Source organism: Trypanosoma equiperdum (genome assembly GCF_001457755.1).
Source record: "Trypanosoma equiperdum strain OVI genome assembly, contig: ctg_531, whole genome shotgun sequence".
Lineage (NCBI taxonomy): Eukaryota > Euglenozoa > Kinetoplastea > Trypanosomatida > Trypanosomatidae > Trypanosoma > Trypanosoma equiperdum.
The window spans coordinates 19921-34157 of NW_027124456.1; the positions used below are offsets into that span (position 1 = coordinate 19921).

At 48.0% G+C, this 14237-nt stretch overlaps 9 protein-coding genes and 1 pseudogene across 10 annotated transcripts; all 10 read right to left on the reverse strand.

The window, feature by feature from the left end:
• Nucleotides 1-394: 394 nt before the first annotated feature.
• TEOVI_000220300 (Vacuolar sorting protein 9 (VPS9) domain containing protein, putative) lies at nt 395-3157 on the reverse strand (the record flags this gene model as incomplete). Its single annotated transcript, XM_067225302.1, has 1 exon — nt 395-3157. The coding sequence occupies one exon, from the start codon at nt 3155-3157 to the stop codon at nt 395-397; it is 2763 nt and encodes a 920-aa protein (XP_067081403.1).
• Nucleotides 3158-3526: 369 nt separating this feature from the next.
• On the reverse strand, nt 3527-3907 carry TEOVI_000220400 (Microsomal signal peptidase 12 kDa subunit (SPC12), putative; the record flags this gene model as incomplete). Its single annotated transcript, XM_067225303.1, has 1 exon — nt 3527-3907. The coding sequence occupies one exon, from the start codon at nt 3905-3907 to the stop codon at nt 3527-3529; it is 381 nt and encodes a 126-aa protein (XP_067081404.1).
• A 406-nt stretch (nt 3908-4313) lies between these two features.
• TEOVI_000220500 (peroxisome assembly protein, putative) lies at nt 4314-5210 on the reverse strand (the record flags this gene model as incomplete). The annotated part of the gene is made up of 1 exon (XM_067225304.1): nt 4314-5210. One exon carries the CDS (start codon nt 5208-5210, stop codon nt 4314-4316), a length of 897 nt encoding a protein of 298 aa, XP_067081405.1.
• A 552-nt stretch (nt 5211-5762) lies between these two features.
• Nucleotides 5763-6686, reverse strand: TEOVI_000220600 (palmitoyl acyltransferase 10, putative; the record flags this gene model as incomplete). Its single annotated transcript, XM_067225305.1, has 1 exon — nt 5763-6686. One exon carries the CDS (start codon nt 6684-6686, stop codon nt 5763-5765), a length of 924 nt encoding a protein of 307 aa, XP_067081406.1.
• Nucleotides 6687-7050: 364 nt separating this feature from the next.
• Nucleotides 7051-8379, reverse strand: TEOVI_000220700 (uncharacterized protein; the record flags this gene model as incomplete). Its single annotated transcript, XM_067225306.1, has 1 exon — nt 7051-8379. One exon carries the CDS (start codon nt 8377-8379, stop codon nt 7051-7053), a length of 1329 nt encoding a protein of 442 aa, XP_067081407.1.
• Nucleotides 8380-8921: 542 nt separating this feature from the next.
• On the reverse strand, nt 8922-9242 carry TEOVI_000220800 (uncharacterized protein; the record flags this gene model as incomplete). The annotated part of the gene is made up of 1 exon (XM_067225307.1): nt 8922-9242. One exon carries the CDS (start codon nt 9240-9242, stop codon nt 8922-8924), a length of 321 nt encoding a protein of 106 aa, XP_067081408.1.
• Nucleotides 9243-9746: 504 nt separating this feature from the next.
• TEOVI_000220900 (uncharacterized protein) lies at nt 9747-10151 on the reverse strand (the record flags this gene model as incomplete). The annotated part of the gene is made up of 1 exon (XM_067225308.1): nt 9747-10151. One exon carries the CDS (start codon nt 10149-10151, stop codon nt 9747-9749), a length of 405 nt encoding a protein of 134 aa, XP_067081409.1.
• Nucleotides 10152-10474: 323 nt separating this feature from the next.
• TEOVI_000221000 (uncharacterized protein) lies at nt 10475-11902 on the reverse strand (the record flags this gene model as incomplete). Its single annotated transcript, XM_067225309.1, has 1 exon — nt 10475-11902. The coding sequence occupies one exon, from the start codon at nt 11900-11902 to the stop codon at nt 10475-10477; it is 1428 nt and encodes a 475-aa protein (XP_067081410.1).
• Nucleotides 11903-12164: 262 nt separating this feature from the next.
• TEOVI_000221100 (uncharacterized protein) lies at nt 12165-12686 on the reverse strand (the record flags this gene model as incomplete). Its single annotated transcript, XM_067225310.1, has 1 exon — nt 12165-12686. The coding sequence occupies one exon, from the start codon at nt 12684-12686 to the stop codon at nt 12165-12167; it is 522 nt and encodes a 173-aa protein (XP_067081411.1).
• Nucleotides 12687-13032: 346 nt separating this feature from the next.
• On the reverse strand, nt 13033-14161 carry TEOVI_000221200:pseudogene (annotated as a pseudogene). Its single transcript is given in 2 exon segments — nt 13033-13176; nt 13178-14161. Coding segments are annotated over 2 exon segments (1128 nt in total).
• Between the last annotated feature and the right edge of the window lie 76 nt (nt 14162-14237).

Here is a 14237-nt window from a genome sequence, read left to right on the forward strand (position 1 = left end):
ATGCAAAAAACAACAAGGGATTGAGCGATTGAACCGTAAAACCGCACACCCTCCTCCTTTTTTTTTCAAGCGTATTCACGCCACTACCCTGAAAAAAAAAACACTGAGAGAAAAAGTAAAAGCAAAAAACATAAAGAGAGATTTGTGTGGCGATTGTGAACCACATGTTTTGGAATGTGATTGTTATCCGAAAAGTAAGCAACCGTAGGCGAAAAATAGAGAAGGCAACTGCAACCAGCGTAGCAGCCCAGCAACGCACATTTGCCTCTTTTTTTTTCAAATTTTTTGTCGACACGTTAAGCACCATGCTGAAAAGCCCATCCCCCCCTCCCACACCCACCCTCTTGCCCAGGATTCAAATGTTGCCGGCATCACACACATACGCGTCTTCAACTTATAAAATAGATGCAATAAATGCCGCAGCTCGCCGTAGGAAAAGAGGCCGTGGTGCACCTTTGCCCAAGAGCAATACGAGGGATGAAACATCTCCACCACATACGTTGCGCCATGCAACATAGTCGTCTAGAAGCTTAGCCGGGTCGGTATCGACATTTAGCAAGTCATCACCATTTGCCGCCATTACACCAAGGTGAATGTGAAGCACCGAGAGGACGTTTGCAACTGCAAGCCAACAGAAAAGTGCCAACACTCGCGGAAAGTTCGGCTCGCTCAGAAGGGCCAACTGACGAGTCTCCTCCATTTGCAATAATTCAGCTACGGGAAGGATTTGATCACTTCCACTGGCAACTGCGGTGCCCCCGTGCGTCGCTGCCATGTCAACGGCTTCAGCTAACCACGCCTTGATGTAGCCAAGAGCCACAGCCCCAAATTCCTCAGCAGAGAATTCCCGCGATTCCTCCCCCTCAAATACACCATGCGACTTCAACAGCTGAGCAATAAATGTTTCGGCTAGTCGTCTAATAGAATGCACGCCAGAACGCAGCCGTTCCTCAAACAGAGAAGGTGGTGCTAACACATGTGACTCATCACGAAGCAGGGGGTGAAACTTCGATAATATCATGGTACATGCCTGAAACGTGATAACAAAGAAGTTCTCCTGCGACGTAAACTCCATGAACACGTCCTCACTACTAAGGTCCACCAGCAACTTCGTGTGCACGTATAAGTGGTCCACTTTTGCTTTCATCAACACAAATTGGTGAATGGGAATAAGATCGTCAGCGGAGCCAGACGCTGGTTGCGCATTCCTTTTGGGCAACAGTGCCAGAGGCCCATCATCAAGAGTTACACGTGCCAGACGTGTGGAAAGGTCAATTTCCATAGACCACTGTGCAAGAATCTTGAGTTTGCTTCCATACGTCCACACACCACGGGCTAGACGCTCAATCCGGTTGACAGCGTCGGCGTACGGGTCGAAGAGCTCTTCCGAACTTTGCTGCCGCGCGAAACTCACTCCGAGGTCGTCAAGTGTGGTATGTTCACGCACTCTTTCCAACGCCTGAGTAAGCGCAATGTCCTCCACATCATACGCATGAACATAAAGGTTGAACAACACATTGTAGACGCTGCGAAGCGTTAAGTCAAGTAGCTTCCGCATGACGAATAAATGCGAACTTGGACTCGACAATGAAGAGTCGCCTAACATTTCCACTACCCACCGCTCTGTTGAGCGGACAAATGAAATAATGTCGGTAAGCGCAAGGTCCACATCACATGCCGTTATCCGTCGCCCCTTTATGTTGTGGATACAGCCGCCGTATGAGTTACGTACATAACACCAACCGAGTGGGTTCGACCCCCAGCCAGATCCTATTTCACTGCTGCTCCCACACGACCCATGAAGAAAGTAAAAGCAACGTTGAAAAACTTTTAGGGCGTTTCTTATTGCATCCTCATTGCTGCAGAAGTCGGCAAGAACCACCTGCTCCTCCTCTTCCGTGGTTGCGAGACCCAGTCGCTCACGGAAAGAAGCACACGCGGCATATTTCTGCTCCTTTGACTCGTCAGTGAGTCCTGAGAGCAGCGATTCCCAATGAAAGCATTGGAACCAACCGCGCGTATCCATATCTTGCCGACCACTCGCTTTATTGTCGTTGGAGGATGCCATGAACACACGCCCTTGCGTGGGGGAGAAGAGATTCTTCCACTCAGCTGTTATGCGAGATCCACATGGAAGCGTCACATGTCCCTCGCCCAGGAAACGGCCCATTTCCCACACACCGTCAAATATAACGCCATCCCAACCCCGTGGTGGTCCCTGGCGCTTGTGACCACTTATTTCATAGTCCGCGCCGCTACAACCGCAGGATTCGGTGAAAGTATTTTTAAAACGATCCTCTATTCTCTGTTTAGCCGCCTCCGCAGCCTCGACGTGTTGATTTTCCACCTGTTCCTGCTGATACAAAAAGCCCACACCATCGGGAATTTTACTAGCCCTATTTCCCCACCTGCATGCGTGCACAAAAAGCGTGCCAGTGTCATGGAACCTACCTCGTTGAAACAATCCAATATAGCGGTCGCCATATTTTGTCACATAACAACCGAAACCCGACGGCATGTCGTTGTCCCATTGACCAAAGTAACGGTCACCCCCGCTATGGACAATTTCTCCCCAACGTTCACGCACTAAAGTCAGGCTGTGAACCCAAATGGAAAACTTCGACAAACGGCACCGCAAGGAGGAGGGAATATTTGCGGCCGCACTGTTATTTTGATGAGCGGACAAAAAACCGTTGTACCTTGTGCCATCACGGTAATCAACACGGGACTGACTCGTGAGGTCGGGACGGTTCATTTTCCACTTACACCATAATGCATATCGCTCCGTATTCAGCACACCGTACCCGTCACGGCAGCGGTTAACGAAACCACCTTCATAAAAATGTTTCCCCTCCCCCGAAAACAGCCTCCCGTTTCCATGAGGCACCTCAATGGAACCTGAACGAGTCACTTCCCCGAAATACTTATCGTTGAAATCTACGTTTAGTTCCTTATATTGCCGTTCATTGGCTGCAGAGGTTGCGGTTGAGGCACCGCAATGTTCCTTCATTGCCATAGTCATGGCAGAGGAAAAAGGAGGCACAACGGGAGTGTTTTTCATTATGTTCCAGCTCTTCAGAGACGGTGAATGAAGGAGCGGGTTCTCACTCTTTAAAGAATCGAACTCAGTTTCAGACTCACTGTTGCATCGTTTCATGAACTCACTTCCCTCTCTCTTTTTTCCTTTTTGAATCTCAGCTGGTCCGCTCCAACTATATCGCTGCTTGGACCACGATGAGAAGTTGAAAAAAATAAGGGACCGAAGGGTAGCGTAAAGCAAAGAAAAGGAAGGAACAGAGAAGAAAGAGGAGCCTTTAGTTGCGTGGCACCCTTCCCCCTTCCTCCAAAGAAAGGCGTGGGGATGAAGGGGCGGAATCTAATAATAATAATAATAATGACAATAGGGAAGCTTAGCGCACGGGCAAGTTCACTCATTAGATAAAATGAAAGCATCATCTTTACAACCTCACTTACAGCTCGTTTCCATGCATAAGTCGTGGGTTCGCATAACGCCAAGGTCCCTCCTTCAATTTCGCTTTTTCTCTCCTTTTGACTCGAACTCGTCAATTATTTTCTGCTTCGCCTCGTCACGCAATTGTTCCAGCGTTTCGTAATATTTCTTCACTTCGTTTTCATCGCACCACCGCTGATCCGGATCTTCGTTTTGGTACCAATTTGGGCCCCAGACAATAAGCGACACTCCGCACGCCGCCGCTACAGCAAAAAATGCCGTGTGAACGTTTCCAACGAAGTAACCGAACACTGTCGCGACAAAAACGGTAGTGAGCATAAGGTGGCTGATCCTCGTTGCCGCAGCACGCTGATCTGTTAAAGACATGGGTGATGAGAGCCCCGCAACCCACCGTGTGAAAGGGTGCACGGACTGCACTTCCTTTGCACCAGCCATTTGAGCTTTGAACAAATTCGAATGCTACGAAACTGGCAACGAAAAAAAAAGTTTTTACACACGCTTTTCTTTTTCTTACTTAATATTATTGTAATTGTTATCACGCGGGTGAATTGATAAGGCACAAAGGAAAGTAAAGAGCAAGGGAGCTTATGACAATCGGTACTGTATTCAGTTTGGAAAGGAACAAGTGACAATCCCGTACATACACATACAAAGAACGTGTACGCCGTGTGAGAAATGTACGGTCAATTACTGTAACCGACAAACAAAGGGATGGAAGTGAGGGATACACACACACACACACACATATATATATATATATATATATATGCAGGGAAAAGACGCGGAGGTGGACCCTTGCGTACCACCTGCACCTGCCACTTCTTCCTCCTCTGCCGTCAGTCTACGACGCACCGCTGTCGCCATCCGCAACCGGGGGCTCCTTCGCCACATAGAAATAGAGCGGGACTAACGAGTTTACTGTTATTCGCCGTCTGCAAAAAGGACAAATGGCTCCCTGTGTGTTCGACTTAATCCACTCTGAAAGGCAGCGCCAGCAGAAAATATGGCCGCAGAGAGTTGCCGTGGGCTGCTTACGGTTCCCAAGACAAAGCATGCATTTACCAGACACTGACGCATGCTCATCCGCCGTGTCTGAATCATCCTCTCCGCGACCTGCAGCTCCGCCCTGCTCATTTTGTTCACCCGCGCCACGATTCCCCCGCCATTCTGCCACAGCCCGCCAGAGCCGAATCAACAGCTCGAGCATTAACACAAATCCTAGTTTAAGATATGTACGGGGGGCACCTTCACCATTTTGAAGGGCACCCGAAGGCACAAGGCTGAGATAACGCACTCTGAGGAAACGGTGGGCAAGAGTACCGTATGTTTCAAGCAGCATCAACATCATCAAAGTACATTTGCTCACATTCGATACGACATCGTGTGGTGGGAGCCGGGGGAATAAACGCACTGCAAATTGAAAAACTACCGCTGGTTCCAAAGCGAGAAATGTTGCGAGAAGCAGCTTTCTCCGCATGCCGACCAGCCGAGGTGGGTTACTACCCGTCACTGGTAAGAGGTCACAGAATTCTTGTCCCAACGTCTGCCCACGCAGCAGCGCAAACGCCACATAAATCCCCTTTGCTAAGTAACAGAGTTGCGCATCGTAGCAATTGGTGGTGTGTGCGCCGAAGAGAGCAGTGACTATATTTGTGATTTGCCGATTCAGATGCGTGCTGATGATGTGATCATCCTTGTACAACGAGCGCAGAAGGTACGGTGCAGTGGCCGGTCGCATTTTTCAGATGTGTGCGCCACGTTATTAAAGCCACAACACTCTGGCCGAGTTCCCTTACACACTGTAAAATATGTGATACACTTCTACTTCCTTTGTTCTCCTTTATTTATTGATATGTATATATATTTTTTGTTGTATTGAAATCACAAACACCTCTCCAAAGTGTAACATACACAAGAATATTAATCCAAAGACAACAAGTGAAAGGAATGAAAGAAAAAAGATGTAAAGAGCCAATTCAATAGGCAGATGAGGCGTGTGTGTGTTTGTGTGGCATCAAAGGTAAAAGTAAAAATAGGTTGTTGAGGGGGGGGGGCAAAACCGGAAAATGGAAAAGAGAGGGGTGTGCAAGACCAGCAAAACTAAATAAAAATCGACAGGTCCGTCCATAACCATGGTTACGAGGAACGGAAGTCGTCGACTGTTGGGTTTCTTGAAGCAAAGCCCTCAACGGATAAACAAGCGCAGGCCCAAATCAGTGGTTTCGGCAGGGCATATGACGTGTGTAGATACACGTCTGACATCTAGTGGGCAGCCTAAGGAAAAAATGGATCACACCTCCGCCTCTTCAACCATCACGACGGCCGTAGCGAGTGGCGTTAAACTGCTAACACCTTCCTGGAAAATCGACGGTGGGATAGGAGAACAAAGTGAGGCTTTTACGTTAGCCACACACCCACCACGGCTGAAGTAGTGCACCGAAACGCCATCACAGTTCAGTTCCTCGCCAGTGGTCATGTTCTTTGTTACCAGCATCGCATGGTACACCGCCAATGGTGCTACAAAAGCGCACGAAATGAGAGCAACTAATGAAATTGTTGGTTCAATGTAGTGCGTTTCCCCAAATGCTGAAACAAACATGCTCTTCTCGGTGCAGAACACGGTGCCACAGAGTCGCGCAACCCGAATTGCGATCCCCCAAACCCCACTGACTAAAACTGTTAAGGAAAGGCAGGTCACAGACCACAAAAAGAACCAATAGAAGCGGTAGTTGCGCTCCCCTACGCATGTACCAACCCAAGGACAATGATGATCGCGTCGTAAGATGCAAACGCCGCAGTAACTACAGTGAACTGCACGTAGAGGCCGAAACTGATTACAGGTATAGCACCATTTGCAACGCAGCAAGGCGCTTTCTTCCTCACCATTTTTATTAATAAACGTAACGAGTTCCGCATCCTTTCCTTTTGACACCCCATTCTTTGTATCGCGCTCCATTTCCTCACGAGTACGCCATGGGCAAATTCCCGGATCTGATGTGGAGCAGAGCCACATGAATCCTAGAGACAGAAAGGCTGAGGTACCACACAAAATTCGTAACATCAGCATATTGTTAAGCGCGATAGAAGCAGTAGACACAGCGATAATGGAAAGAAAACATGAAGCTGCGAAAATATAGTTGGGTCCCACACAAAACGCACCATTGCGCCAAACTCGGATGGCGCCAGCACGTTTGGGGGAAAGAAAGCTGAGCATGAGACCCTACACTATAGCGCCACAGAAACGTTGAAGTTGTTGTTCTATTTTCCAAATCTCATCCGACGATGATTCTTTTGCACTACAAGGCTAACATTAAAGGCAAAAGGGTTATGGTAAGACCATGCACTACAATCAACAAACAAAATACAACATAGCCGTTTGAAAAAACATATTCAAACACAAAAATGGAGTGAGGGAGATGTGAGTGACGCACTTTAGAACTTCAAAAATGTCCTCAAACACACACACACACACCTAAGCACACAACGGCACCGGCACCTCGTACACATGCACGGGGACCTCTGCTCGTTTGAAGGGTGTGCTTCCTTCCCTTATTAACAAAAAGAAGTTTAGATGTGATTCATTCCCCAACAAGGCTGTAATAATTACAGAAATGCTCGCCCATGTGGTCGCGGTCGATCCACTCCAATGGAAACACCCTTCTCACGCGAAACCCCAATTTAACTAAGCTAGCCTCCAGATTAACTATCTGGTTCACTGTCCACGGTAAGCAAATAACATACGGCTTCAGCTCTTTCTTATCCTCTCCTAATTGTGCTCGTTCTTGTTCCACAGTTACTTTTTCAATGAGCTCCCTCAATCGACCCCAACCCACCCGCGCCTCCCCTTTTGACGCAGAGGAGAATGTGGGCCAATAAATACACTTGACTTCAAATGGAATTAGAAGGTGCTGCAAGTAAGCCGACCAGCTCAATTCTGTGCCCGCAGGGTACAAAAACGGTGGCTCACGCGAGTCACGAAGAATGTCGAGAAAGCGATGATGCACACCAAGGGCGGGGAATGTGTCATCACGCAGGGGAAACAGGGATGCAGGGGCAATACGATCAATATACTCAAATGATACCCCCTCCATGAGAACAGCATCGCATAGCCCCACCGTCTTTCCCAGTGCAGCAAAAAACGACTTTGTCCCAACCTGTGGGCAGGGGACCGCAAGAACAATGATATTCTCATCCTTAGAAACAAGTTCAGCTATTTTTAATTCATACTTTACCCGGCCATCCTCAGCGACACGCATCACACAGGGAGGTGGCAACAAACTTCGATACGCCGGAGGCACCTCCGCTACGGCGTGCTGCTCAGTTATCTCACGGAACCACTCCATCACCTCCGTGCGACACATGCCCGACCAGTGTACCAGGTATACGTACACGAAACGATCCACATTTACCATAACGATAAGAAGAAGTAAAAGTATAACAATCAAAAGGGCCCCAACACGCACCATACGTTGGTAAGCCGTGGCTACGTGAAAAACGTCCAGTACCTCCTTTACAAACTTTTCTCGGAGCACAAGATTTGCAGCGCATCTACCCGCTCCCGTCCTCAATACTAACTGCTCCTGCGCATTCATCCACCGCACAATTTTGTTAAACTCCTCTTCCACAGCCCGGTTGAGAAGCCAAGAGCGTTTCCCAAAGAAGCCACGGATCCCATTTATCTGTCGTATCAGCAAAACATGTCGGATTATCGGAAGCTGTAACCATGGGGATCCCGGTAGCGTTGTGTAATTGTTAAGGACGTCTTCGATATCCTCCTTCGGTATGTATTTCCGATGCTTGTGGCGCCTCGCTATCACATATATCTGGGCGTAAAGAATTCGGGAAGACTTGTCGAATCGCAATTTCTTTGGGAAGGTTTGCCTGTAAACATCGCGTAATATTTTCATGAAGGGCCGTATCACATTCAGCTACGTGGGCTTCCAAACACAAACGATATGTGCCAGCCACTAAATACAAAGAAAATAACAAAACAAACAAAGTTCTGTGCCGATGCCACCACTAGGAGTGGGATATGAATCAAATGGCGTCGGGTGAGCTTTTTTTTTTTTAGAGGTACAAAAAGCTCCCAATGGTCTTGAGTATTACGAAAACACAGAACAAAAAAGAAAAAAAAAGGTGAAAAAAAAATTCAAGACAATTTTGTGGCATGCAGTTTAGTCGGACACCAACACAAATAAAAGAGGCTAAACTAGGATAAAATACCCAAGATATGACACTAATATACACCATTGCATGCCCAGCTGACGACAAACGCGTGCCATCCGTCCTGTCAAGCAAATCAAAACACACAAAAAGACAAAACAAACTCGTGGGTGTCGAACGCTCACATATTCTTCAGGCGGAAAAGCCCCAAATGTACATGTTCCGATTGGAATTTTTTTGTTTTGACATTCAGCCGGTGTCTCTTATTAGTTATGATTTAATTGCCTCATTGCCGTGTTGCCCCTGGCACAGCGCCCCGCAGCAGAAGTGGCGCCGGCGGCTCCGTTACCCCTTGAGGTTTACTGTCAGACATAAACCTTCCCGTTTTGGGATTAAAGCCGGGTGGCAACTCATACGGATCCACCCACTTTTCCCGCACTGCTTCAAGCTTTGCGCTGTAAAACGAAACCAAAACCATTACGGGCGTAACAACTGCCATAAACATAAGCGCACTACTCAATTTGTTCACTTTCAATGTATTGCGTATGTGCCGATGGGCCTTCGGTGAATCTGCATCGGCTAGTAGCCCATGCGCATTTTTTTCCATATGCGTTTGCTATGCTATAAAAAGGCAAAGAGGATGATGAAGGTCCGCAACATTATAACGGGGAAAGTGGGGGCTATATAAGCCAAAGGTCAAGCGCTAAAAGGTAAAAGAAAAAAAAAAGAAACACATGCAAATCGAGTGTGGTGTCCCCCAAACTTCGCAAACAACAATAAGCCCTTCAATTGTTCGGCTTCCGGTAAAGCCAAAGCAGATTGTTGTCTGCCTAATGGTAGTCCATTTGTGGTACGCCAAGAGCTCCACACACGCCTTCTATGAGCCAGACAACAAACCATGTATAAAGGCTGAAATGTGATCAAAAGGAAAAAAAAAGGGAAAAGGGAGGGGAAACTTGACATGAAACAAACTAAATTCAAAAATAATATATATATATATATATAAAAAGAAACAACTACGTACGCTAGAACCAACGACTAAATAGGTACTTGCACCCGCACAGCAAAACCTGCTTTCCCCTGATTCCCTCCATATGCTGGCTTCATGGTTTTATTTGCTTCGGTATGTCTGGATCTCGCCAACATTAGTTTCACCCCCAATGTTGTAGTGTTTGAGTCCTAAATACTCCCACCACCCATTCTTGCGCTGCGTCATGTAGAGGTCGTAATCCTTCTCGTTACGTCGGGTCCAAATGGACTTGCTCGCCCGCTCTAACCAGTTCTTACCGGCCACGTAGTTTACATAAAATGGTCCCAAGTACGAAGGCGCTATAACAATTGTTCCGATGACTACCGAAAAGCACACCATTAGGCGCCGCGCAGAGCGGAACCCCGCTCGCTGAATGCTTTTCGTCATCTTACGTTTGGGGTGGAAAAAATTTTCATTTGTTGCAGCACCTCCCGCCGTTTCATACCCTTCCGGACGGGGCGGCGTGCCCGGTGCCTTGTTGTTCATCCTTAACTCGCTCCACGAAGTACAAAGGCGAGGGAAAAGGAAGAAAAATATACGCAGATGAACATGTACCTGTGGGAGCGAACATATGTGATAAATTCACACAAAATGCGGTGCACCGCTCCATGGGAGTAGGGAGAGGGGAGGTACGTGGGAGAGAAAGATAACAAAAATGAAAGTGGCACAATATAGTAAAAATTATACAAAATAGACAGCAAACAGAACAGACAAACGTAAAACAAACAAACGAACAATAACAACAAACAAACTAGGATATTGTACGGGATCAAAACCGAGGACCTCATGCTCTTAAGAGAGAACCGCCTCTAGGTTGAACAAAAAAAATAAGCGGTAAGTTGGAGACCGCATAATGATGTGAATAGTACAAAGAAAACGGAGCTTAATTCGGTGGTGGAGAGACCAAATTTATTGCACAAATATCCATTGATGGTCTCTTCTTGTCTCCACCACACCCGCAACGCCACGCAGCTCTTGGAAACACCGCGGCGACCGCTGCGGAAGTGGGTTGTGGCACTGCTACAATTCACGACCTCCTCACCGCCACCTTCAGCTCTGGCGGCACCGCCAGCGTGGTAAAAAATACAGCGCCTCATGTGGCCCGTGATACTTCCGTTCGATCCCAAGCGCGCAACGTGCTCAAGAGTCGTTCGCGCAGGTGTAAATCGCTCTCGGCGCAAAGGAGCCACTTGAATTCTTAGTCCACTTTCTTTTACCACAGCGTTTCCTGAAAGTGTTATTTTGCCACACAAAATCCACTCATCGACTGTGTGTCCACCGCTTCCGACTGGAGACTCAACAAGGGCGGTAACCGTTACGTCCACACGAGACACCGCCTCATTGGAGAAGGTGAGGCTACAGTCAGTGAAAGTGACGCGGGACGAGAGGCTGCAGTGAAGCCGCTCTTCCACGCTGAGTTCAGTAAAGATGTTCGTTGATGTTTCCAGTAGCAATTCTGCTGACTGTGCAGAGGAAAAGACACGGTGCAGTTCAAAGTGCGAGTGTCCATCTGTCTCTGAATGGTGCACGAGACCACTGAGCCCAACGCTCGGCAGGTAACAAGATGACACTAATCTTGTGTCGCCCGCGGCCGACTTCTGAGGTAAGCGTAGGGTCGTTATGCGAGTGGGTTGTGCACTTGTGGGAGACTCATCGGCCTCGATCAGCACTGCCGTTGTTTTCCCATCGGCCGCAAGAACGTAGAGCAAATGTTGAGGCGTATCTGGGACGCTGATAGGCAAATGCCACCCCCGCGCTGCACCAAGCGAAAGGACTGGTTCGTCCACCACTGTCTCCAGTGTCCCTTCCCGCCAGTGGGCAACCACGGCACGAAGAGTTGCGGAGGACCACCCGCTGCAGATATAAAAGAACCTTATAGTTCTAGGTGATGTCTGTAATGCAACAGAAGCAGCGTCAGGTGCAGACGATGGCATTGAAACGGGTTTACATCGTGTGACTACATGGCCAAGAGCAACAAGGGAAGGTTCTGCATGCTCTGAGTGTGTCATGTTTTCAGTCTGTAATAGTGTAGCAACACGAAAGCCCAACTCACTTGCCTCGCGGACCACGTACCAATCCAACAGCTTCTTCATTACACTGCCATTTATAATATCTGTTTTTTGTGCCATCATGCTGGATCTGAAGTACAGCGGATGATCCAGCGCTTCGAGAAGTGGTGCGGCTTGCGGGTGTACGTGCGGGAAAAGGAGATAGCATAGTAAGACGAAGTGAATCATGGCGAATGATCACGCGTGCACTAATCGCCTTGCTCTGTTGACGTTACTTGTGCTAAATAAAGCAAAGACAGAGGAACGTTGATAAAAAAAGGGAGGATACAAACCACACACCACACCGGATAGCAGCGGGGGTTGACGGGTCTTCACGCAACTTCGGAGCGCTTTCCCCACAAATAGATCAACCAACAAAAGAATAAAATCGACTTGGAAACGCTGGGGGTGACCACAGTTCGGGTCGGTATCCCCCCCTGTTAATCTTTTTCTACCGTTTCCGCTTCAATTTCTCGCACAGAACCTTTTCACAGCAAGCGGGTTCCATGCAATACCACTTAGTAGTAGACAACGAGATATACTCTTTGAGCGTTTTATCAACTATACCCAAGCACGCACAATGGTACCAGCTGTGGCATGCGCAACAACGTACAACACCGTCGGTACCCTCCGTAACACTAGCAGGACAGCACTTCAGCGTGTTTGGTGGGAAATGACCGGCGGCAGATTTGGAAATGTACCTCTCCCCACACTGTTTGCAAAGGTAAGTCCCCCCTTTAGGGATTTTTTTCGTTGTGTAAACCTTTTCGCAGCCGCCACACAACGTTCCGTTGGGGTTTGATCCATTTTCTTTCGGTGTCTTGATGATCGCTGCCTTGCCACCGCCGTTCTCAGTGTCCGGTTCCTCTTTTACGGTCACCTTTGTCGCCAGCTCCAATGCTTGGTTTATCCGGCTATTCTTCCCGTCAAGGACGCTGTGGAAAGGGGAGAAGACCCCTACCGCCGGATCCATATGTTGAAGGGAGAAAGTCTACGATACTCCAAAGAGTAATTCGGGAGCGAGGATGGAGGGCAACAAAACGCAAAAAAAAAATTAATAATAACCAAAGATGCGGACGGTGAGAAAAACAAAGGGGCAGATGGACCATAGAGGGCTGGTCACTTTATTTGAGAAATTCAAAAAAGCGAGTAAGCGCTCGCAAGTTGCCTACTACATTCAAGCCGGAGAAGCCTGTGGTTCTGCCTTTGCATAGATCAAAGTAAAAGAAAAGGATATTCAACACCGAACTGCGGGATTACGCGCAATACCACCTCAGCAAACACACACGCGGAGTCGGAAGAAGTTGGAATGACAGAGTTCATACGCATGAACACACACTTAAATTTACACGCTCCTCCCCTTCCAGCGTTTGATGTTGCTTCAGTCCGTTTAGCACTACTCCTCCATCCCCGTCCTGCCCAACCATCATCTTATCCACTGCATATAGATCACTGTGCCCATGGGGTGGTTGTGCTTACAACCGTTCCGCAACGCAAGCATCTAAACGACTTTGCGGAGCCAGGACCTAACAGGCGACTCTTGATGCAGTAATAGCAATACAAGTGCCCGCAGTTTGATCGTTGTGGGAGTGTTGGCTTATTGTGGCATGCAGAACATGCATTATCGGTCAAAGAGGGATTTCCCGGCTTCGCTGTGAAAGCTTGCAGAAACCGAGTTACTCTTGAGGTGTATCGGCCGATATTGAGCACACTTATGAAAGAACTCCATATCTGCCAAAATATGTGTTGGTTCAAGTAGATAAGGTTCGTAAACCTCCGAGTATCCTGGCTACCGTATACTAGCCGAAGTGAAAGCATTCTCTCCACAGGCGTGCGATACTGCGCTGTAGCAAGGAAGTGCAGGGTGTGTAGCAGGGAGATGATCATCCACGAAACGGATACAGCCTTCAGTAGTTTGGCCAATTTACGCTTAACAACGCCTGCGCCCCCGTCTTCCCAACCTTCCTCCAAGGCCCGCCGCTGCAGTTTTCGGAATAAATAAGGTACGAAGAGATTAAGTACCCCATACAAAAGAAGACGAGCGCGGCTTGGCACGAGTGAATGGACCAGCTGTACAGCGTCGCTCTGCCCAGATTCCAGTGCTTTGATCTCATTGCGTAAAACAAGGTTCTGCATACGATCTCCCACGGACTGACCGCACCTCCAAGTCGACCCGAAAAAGAGAATGACGTCGAGAAGAAAGCTAAACTCGTCCTGGTAAACATAACGGTATGATTGAAGAGCTCCTATGTTGAATATGTCTAACAGATAACCACGAAGGATCTCTACAACCTCCTCCTGTGTCGTCAGTGCATTGAGCTGAAAGATGCGAAGCACTCGGTTTTCGGGGAGAGCGGTAAACATGTTGGATGTGGGAAGAGCTCCCTGCTGCTTCAGGACCGTGGCCAATGGGAACTGCGAAACGGCAGCATCAGTTATCCAAGCCATGACTGTGGTATTAATGCCTTTTTAAAAAAACTTTTTTCTTATATCTTCCCCTGCAGAATATAACGCGGGGAAGGGG